Source organism: Phocoena sinus, chromosome 14, assembly GCF_008692025.1.
Source record: "Phocoena sinus isolate mPhoSin1 chromosome 14, mPhoSin1.pri, whole genome shotgun sequence".
Classification (NCBI taxonomy): Eukaryota; Metazoa; Chordata; class Mammalia; order Artiodactyla; family Phocoenidae; genus Phocoena; species Phocoena sinus.
Genome location: NC_045776.1, coordinates 14914217 through 14922655, shown reverse-complemented (window position 1 = coordinate 14922655; position 8439 = coordinate 14914217). Strand labels below are relative to the sequence as shown.

Below are 8439 nucleotides of genomic sequence, written 5' to 3'. Positions count from 1 at the left end.
CGCCAAAGTGTACATTCATACCCAGAGAAGTCTGGTCTCAGGTACCCACAGCTTTTCCGGTGTTTGAAGACCCAGCCACGCGTCAAAGATATTATGAGATGGTGGATTATAAAATACCTAAGGATCTTGCAGAGGCTGCCAGGGGATATTTAAGCAGAAGTTGAATATCCTGCAGCTGAATGCAACCAGAGTGGATCCAGTGACTCTTGGAGAATTTACCGCATGGCTAGCTAGAGCATTTTCCTTTTTTAAGGAATGGGTGGGTGTGGGACGGTTCGCAGCCTGCTGTTTGTTTGGGATAGTGTTGTGTCTCTGGTTGGTCTGTCGTATTCGCATTCGAACCCGGCGAGATAGGATAATGCTCACTCAGGCGCTTGTGGCCATCAGTGAAGGCGAGTCCCCCGCAGCCTGGCTCTCCACCCTAAAAAACATATGATCGCCCTTGCACAGAGGGGCCTTGCCGCCATTGCACCTCTATAGGGGATCGGCCCTAGGGGCTGCCTCTGCACGGAGAGGTCTCGTTACCATTGCACCTCCATGAGGAGCCCATGCCACGTGAAGACAGCCCTTGCACCCTGCAGTTCGATTGCGAGCATTGCACGCAGGAGGGTGTCTGCGAATGCAAGCGGAAACTACCGGTACACCGTGTACATACCCCGGTATGAGCACTGGTACAGGTCAATGTCCGCTGCAATGGTCGAAAAGAAAAAAGGGGGAGATGTAGGGCGCGGCCGGATAGCCATTACGCATGCACTAAGTATGCCGCTAGGGCGTATGCACCTAATATGCTAATCAGGTTTTGAAGCAGTGGCCTATCCAAAGTCCGGCTTGCGAAATGCGATAACCATACGGACGAATCAGGGACTTACACGAGTCCTTAAGCCCTTATATAAGCAGACAGGCTCGAGCGTACGGGTTCTTCCTTCCATCCGCCCGAAACCAAGCTGTACTCCAATAAAGTGTGATGCGAGAAGAATCTAGCGTGTGGTGATTCGTCATTCTGCTGGTCAGAAGCGGCTCGCCGCACTTCCTGTTTGTACTGTTTGTAACTATGGCCCCATCTTAAGTATTTCTAATTGAGAAACAAAACCTCAGGAAACCGAAACTTAACCAGCCGCTCTCGCTTCTGTAACTATGCTTGCTGAACCCCCTTTTGCAACCATCCAACCAATCAGACGGTGACTAGTGTCTTTGTTTAAAAGTTAGCCAATCAGTACTCCCCACCCCTGGAAGGCCCCGCAGAAGGTCCCGAGCTTGTTTGTACCTGTCTATAAAAGAGCTGTACTAACCTCCATCGGGACCTCTTAGCGTCACCGGCAACGAGTGTGCGGAGGTCCAGGTTCGAACCTGCAATAAATGACCCTTGCCGTTTGGCTTTGACTCTCGTCTCTGGTGGTCTTGTGGAGGGGTCTCGCGACCGCGGGCATTTCATTTGGGGGCTCGTCCGGGATGCCCCCAAGCCCACCAGACATCAGGTCAACGGGTCATCGCTGACAACCGATCGGTAAGTAAGCTGGCTCAAGGTACCTTCTGTTTTGGGGACTAGGACAGTCCTGGCGGACGTGCTATAGGACACCTAGTCGGGCGTGGTTGGAGACGTCCACCGCGACCCATCTGGGGGTTGATAGCCCATCTGAAGCGCGCACGCGATAACCTCCCTTCCTCCTTTTACAGGCTCCGCTATTGGGACTGCTCTTAATCACTTTCGTTTTCAGAATAACCTTTTCTAACCAATCTCTTCCAGGACCTAAACATGGGCCAAACACAGAGTACCCCTCTCTCCCTCCTTCTCACTAATTTTGGGGATGTGAAATCCCGAGGACACGACCTCAGTCTGGACATCCGGAAAAGAAAACTTATTACCTTCTGCCGCTCTGAATGGCCAACTTTCGGGGTTGGTTGGCCCACCGAGGGTACCTTTTGTCTTCCTATAGTCCTAAAAATTAAATCTAGAGTTTTCTTACCAGGGAAAGAAGGCCATCCGGACCAAATCCCCTACATCTTGGTATGGCAGGACCTGGTAGAAAACCCACCTCCCTGGATGGTCCCCTTTTTGTCATCAGGGACATATAAGATCCTTACGGCCCGACCAACTAAACCTCCCAAGCCTCAGACCTCAACGGCACCCATACTTTCTGACAGCCAAGACCTCCTTCTCATAGAACCCCCCCCCCCCCATATCAACATCCTCCTTTGGCCCCACAACCGGTCCCCCTTCCTGCTCCTGACCCTGCTCCTCTCCCCTTGGAAGAACCTCCTGTGGCCCCTCCCGAGGGGCCACCCAGGTCAGAACCGGAGGACCGAGAGGCAGAGGCACTGCCGGCCCTCCTGCCCAATGAAAATAACTCCCCTGGGCCGGCTGGACGCACCCGTGGACGCACTCAGCGCCACCCAGGGTTCCGCCATCCAGATTCCACCACAGCCCTACCCCTGCGAGAAATAGGCCCTCCCGATGAGACAGGGAACCCCCGACTCCAATATTGGCCATTCTCTACCAGTGACTTATATAATTGGAAAACCCAGAATGCTCGTTTTTCTGATAATCCTAAAGACTTGATAGCTCTCCTAGATAGTGTTATGTTTACTCATCAGCCCACCTGGGATGACTGCCAACAGCTTCTCCGGATCCTGTTCACTACCGAGGAACGAGAACGAATCCAGCTGGAGGCAAGAAAACTGGTTCCTGGAGATGATGGTCAACCCACCGCTAACCCGATCTTATTAATGCAGCCTTTCCCTTAACTCGCCCCCCGCAGGATGATTGGGACTATAACACCGGAGAAGGTAGGGGACGACTGCTCATTTATCGCCAGACTCTAATGGTGGGTCTCCGGGCTGCCGCGCGCAAGCCCACTAATTTGGCCAAGGTATATTCAATTGTACAAGGTAAAACAGAAAGTCCCTCCTCTTACTTAGAAAGATTAATGGAAGCCTTTAGGCAATATACCCCTATGGATCCAGAGGCCCCCGAAAATCAGACTGCCGTTGTAATGTCCTTCGTTAACCAGGCAGCCCCTGATATTAAAAAGAAACTCCAGAAGTTAGAAGATCTGGAGGGCAAACAGATACAGGACCTACTCCGTATTGCTCAGCGCGTCTTTAATAACCGAGACGCCCCAGAGGATAAACAACTTAAAGCCACTGAGAAAATGACTAAGGTTCTGGCCGCCATTGTTCAGAAAGATCAAGGGGGCCCCCCAGCCACTCGACCTCCCAGGCGACCATTGGACAGAGATCAATGTGCCTATTGCAAGGAAAAAGGCCACTGGGCTCGGGAATGCCCCCAAAAAAGGCAGCCGCGCCCCAACCAGGGGCAATGGCAACCGAAGGCCACCACCCCAGTCCTGTTTACACATGATGCAGAGTAGGGGGGACGGGGTTCGGACCCCCTCCCCGAACCCAGGGTAACCCTACAAGTGGAGGGGAAACCAGTCCAATTCCTGGTGGATACAGGGGCACAGCATTCGGTCTTGGTTAAGCCCCACGGGAAAATTTCTGACAAAACCTCCTGGGTCCAGGGAGCTACGGGAGTTAAACGTTACCCCTGGACCACTCAGAGAACTGTGGACTTGGGCACGGGAAAAGTAACCCACTCCTTTCTGGTCATTCCCGAGAGCCCTTGCCCCTTACTGGGGAGAGACTTACTTACTAAAATGGGAGCGCAAATTCATTTTCGGTCAGAGGGGCCGATCATAACAGACCCTCACAACCAACCCATATCTGTGCTCACCCTGAACTTGGAAGATGAGTACCGACTTCACCAGGAACCACCCTCCCAAAATCAAGATATAAAGTCATGGCTTCAGCAGTTCCCCGAAGCATGGGCAGAAACAGGTGGGATGGGACTAGCCAAACATCGCCCAGCCCTATTCATAGAAATCAAACCAGGGGCAGATCCTGCACGTGTCCGACAATATCCCATGCCCATAGAGGCCAAAACTGGTATCACTCCACATATTCGCCGGCTTCTTGACCTAGGTATACTGCGTCCCTGCCAGTCGGCCTGGAACACACCCCTGCTGCCAGTCCGCAAACCTAACAGTAAAGACTACCGCCCAGTACAGGACCTGAGGGAAGTTAACAGACGAGTCATAGACATCCATCCTACCGTACCCAATCCATATACTCTTTTGAGCGCCCTTAGTCCAGAAAAACAATGGTATGCTGTGCTGGATCTCAAAGATGCCTTTTTTAGTTTACCCTTAGCACCCAAAAGTCAAGAACTCTTTGCCTTCGAATGGTCGGATCCCGAGAGAGGCATAAACGGACAACTCACCTGGACCAGACTTCCCCAAGGATTCAAGAACTCACCTACCTTGTTTGATGAGGCCCTACACGAGGATCTCAGTGAGTACCGGAGACAAAACCCCAATATAACCCTCCTGCAGTATGTTGATGATCTCTTAATAGCTGCTGGGACCGCTGAAGCCTGCCTGCAGGGAACCAGAAACCTCCTATACAGACTCTCAGCACCCTGGGATACCGGGCCTCTGCCAAAAAGGCGCAGATCTGCAGGCCTGAGGTAACTTCCCTGGGATACCTACTGAAAGGGGGGCAACGATGGCTCACAGATGCACGGAAAGACACTGTCCTCCGCATCCCCAGACCTACCACGCCTCAACAGGTGGGAGAATTTTTGGGGTCAGCTGGGTTCTGCCGTTTATGGATACCCAAATTTGCTGAAATGGCCAAACCACTATACTTAGCCACCAAAGAACAGACGCCCTTTGAATGGACAGAGGAGGCTGAGCAATCGTTTCAGCAGATCGAAACTGCCTTGCTATCCGCACCCGCCCTGGGTCTCCCTGATGTCTCCAAACCCTTCCACCTCTTTGTGGATGAAAACAAAGGCATAGCTAAGGCCGTGTTGACCCAACCCCTCGGTCCTTGGACCAGGCCTATCGCTTACCCATCAAAGAAATTGGACCCCGTGGCTGCAGGCTGGCCTCCTTGCCTCCGGGTGATCGCCGCCACAGCCCTAATGGTAAAGGATGCCAACAAACTAACTATGGGACAGGAATTACATGTCACCACCCCCCACGCCATCGACGGGGTTCTCAAACAGCCTCCCGACCGATGGACGAGCAATGCTCGATTGGTCCACTACCAGGGTCTACTGTTAAATCCTCTCAAAATCAGCTACACTCCACCACGGGCTTTAAACCCTGCCTCTCTACTACCTGACCCAGACTTAGACTCCCCACTCCATGATTGTGCAGAGGTACTGGCTCAGATCCATGGGGTTCGGGAAGACCTACGTGACCAGCCCCTATTAGATGCACAAGTCACATGGTTCACTGACGGCAGCAGTTTTGTCCAGCAAGGTCAGAGGTATGCGGGGGCAGTGGTAACATCGGAAACTGAGGTGATATGGGCAAAGACTCTCCCCCCAGGGACCTCAGCCCAAAAAGCTGAATTAATTGCCCTGACCCAAGCTCTCAAGATGAGCAAAGACCAAAAAGCCACCATATATACAGACAGCCGGTATGCTTTCGCTACCGCACACATACATGGGGCAATATACCGAGAGCGGGGACTACTCACAGCAGAGGGCAAAGACATCAAGAACAAAGAGGAAATCCTGGCCTTGCTAGCGGCCATATGGGAACCCAAAAAGTTAGCCATTGTACATTGCCCGGGGCATCAAAAACCCACAAATCCAGTCGCCCAGGGCAACAATTTGGCAGACCAGACGGCTCGAAAGGCGGCATACACTCCAATACCATTACTTCCCCTACAACTGCCGGATCCAGGGCCCCGGGAATTACCGCCCCAACCCGACTACTCGGAAGATGACATTAGATGGATAAACAAACTCCCTCTAACCCAGGTTAAAGACGGATGGTGGCGGGACGCTAAGAACAATATCCTCCTTCCAGAAAAACTAGGAACCTTGGTCCTTGAACGGATCCATCGTAGCACCCACTTGGGCGCCCGACGGCTACAGGATCTCATCAGACAGGCTGGACTTAAAATTAAAAATGTCTCCGAGAAAACTGAACGACTGGTTGCTGGCTGTGCAGTCTGCCAACTCCATAATGCTAGCACCCACCCACCAACCGCTGGCATCCGGGAAAGAGGAAACCAGCCCGGAGCCTACTGGGAAGTGGACTTCACGGAGGTAAAGCCTGGCAAATATGGATATAGATATTTACTGGTGTTTATAGATACCTTTTCAGGTTGGACCAAGGCATTCCCGACCAAGAATGAGATAGCACAAATAGTAGCTAAAAAGCTACTAGAAGAAATCCTGCCCAGGTATGGCTTTCCAGTTATGATAGGGTCAGACAACGGGCCGGCCTTCGTTTCTAAGGTAAGTCAGGATCTGGCTTCCATACTTGGGGCTGATTGGAAATTACATTGTGCATACCGCCCCCAGAGTTCAGGACAGGTAGAAAGAATGACTAGAACTCTAAAAGAGACCTTGACTAAATTAACCATGGAGACTGGCGCTAACTGGGTAGTCCTACTCCCCTACGCTCTGTTTAGGGTGCGAAATTCCCCCTATAAGCTAGGATTTACCCCCTACGAAATAATACATGGTAGGCCTCCTCCTATTATCCCTAACCTAAAGACTAACCTTATCCAATCGGACCCAGAAAATAATCTCCTGTCTTCCCTCCAAGCCTTACAGCGGATACACGAGACAATCTGGCCCAAACTAAAAGAGCTATATACAACAGGACCCCCGCCTACTCCACACCAGCTCCGACCAGGTGACTGGGTCCTTGTCAAACGCCATCGACAAGAGACCCTAGAACCCAGGTGGAAAGGACCTTACCAGACCATCCTGACAACGCCGACGGCCATCAAGGTGGACAGCATAGCTGCCTGGATCCATTACACCCACGTCAAGCCGGTGGACCCACTTTCTGACCTCATCAAGTCCACTAAAGCTGACGTCACCTGGACGGTTGATCGGAGTAAGGACAATCCCCTCAAACTGACCTTACGCCATACCCTCCCCCATGAGGACCAAGGTACTGCTGATAGCTCTAATGATAGTCCTAACCCTCAACCCTCGGGCCACGAGGGGAGGATTCAACCCCCCCCCCCCCCCAATAAGAATGCTTTAATGCAACAACTATGTGGTGCACCGTGCGAGTGCAGGGGAGGTACTAGTGAGACTCCTGTTGTTCCCCGAAGGTATACTCTCATGCAGGATTGCGGGGGAATAACTGCATACCTTGTTCAGGTATATGGAGGCACCGGGGTCAAAACCAGCTGGCAATGCTACCATAAGCCTAAACCACTCCCCCCCCGCCCCCCCGAGCTATTTGCCCCGTTCTATTCAGGAATCAATGCATAGCACGTGCTATTCCTCTTACAAGCAATGCATAGGGACCAATAACAAGACTTATTTCACAGCCACACTACAGAATAATAAAAGTCCCACCATTAGTGATAATAATAAATACCTTCAGGCTGGATACATTGGCACTCCCGGGACCCCGGTGTGCTGGAATACCAGGGCCCCCATACATACGTCAGACGGTGGAGGGCCCCAAGACGAAGTGCGCCAGATAGAAACCCGAAGACAAATAGAAAAGGCCTATCAGAATCTGTACCCACAGCTCAGCTACCACCCCCTAATTCGCCCTAAGGTCAATCCCTCTGAACTGGACCCCCAAACCACGACTATACTAGAAGCTACTTTTGCGCTTTTAAATACCACCAACCCCAACTTAGCACAAGATTGCTGGCTCTGCCTTCCTCAAGGACCGCCCCGCCCTATAGCCATCCCCATTTTCGCCAATTTAAACATCAGCAAACAATGTAACCCAACTTCACTCCCCGAGCCGTTTCCCACACAATTTTCAAAGTTTTCAACTACCTTTAATACCTCATACTTTGTCAAGAACGATTCCCTCTCTAACGCCAATATTGACTTGGGAATCCTTTCATCTACTGGATGTAGTCAGTATATCCCCGTAAACTCCTCCCTCTGTAGTCCTAACACCACTGTCTTTGTTTGTGGAAATAACCTAGCATACACCTATTTACCCCAGAACTGGACAGGGGTCTGCAACCTAGCCACCCTCCTCCCTAATGTAGACCTGATCTCGGGAGACACTCCATTGCCCATTCCCAGCTTTGACCTTTGGGCAGGAAGAACCAAACAAGCCATTACAGCCATACCCCTCCTGGTAGGACTAGGAATTACAGGAGCTGTGGCCACAGGGAGTACAGGTCTTGGGGTCTCCCTTAACTCCTGTAATCAGCTGTCTAGACAATTAATAGAAGATGTAGAAGCCCTCTCTGGAACCATTCAGGACTTACAGGACCAATTAGATTCGCTGGCCGAGGTGGTCCTACAAAATAGGAGGGGCTTAGACTTGCTGACAGCTGAACAGGGTGGGATATGCCTCGCCCTAAAAAAAAAAAAATGTTGTTTTTATGCAAATAAATCAGGCATTGTAAGAAACAAAATTCACCAGC

At 51.5% G+C, this 8439-nt stretch overlaps 1 protein-coding gene across 1 annotated transcript; it reads left to right on the top strand.

Annotated features, from left to right (window-relative positions):
• The first annotated feature begins 1753 nt into the window (after window positions 1-1753).
• Window positions 1754-4526, top strand: LOC116764971. Its single transcript, XM_032654030.1, is given in 3 exon segments — window positions 1754-1913; window positions 2252-2707; window positions 2710-4526. Coding segments are annotated over 3 exon segments (2433 nt in total).
• Window positions 4527-8439: the final 3913 nt, after the last annotated feature.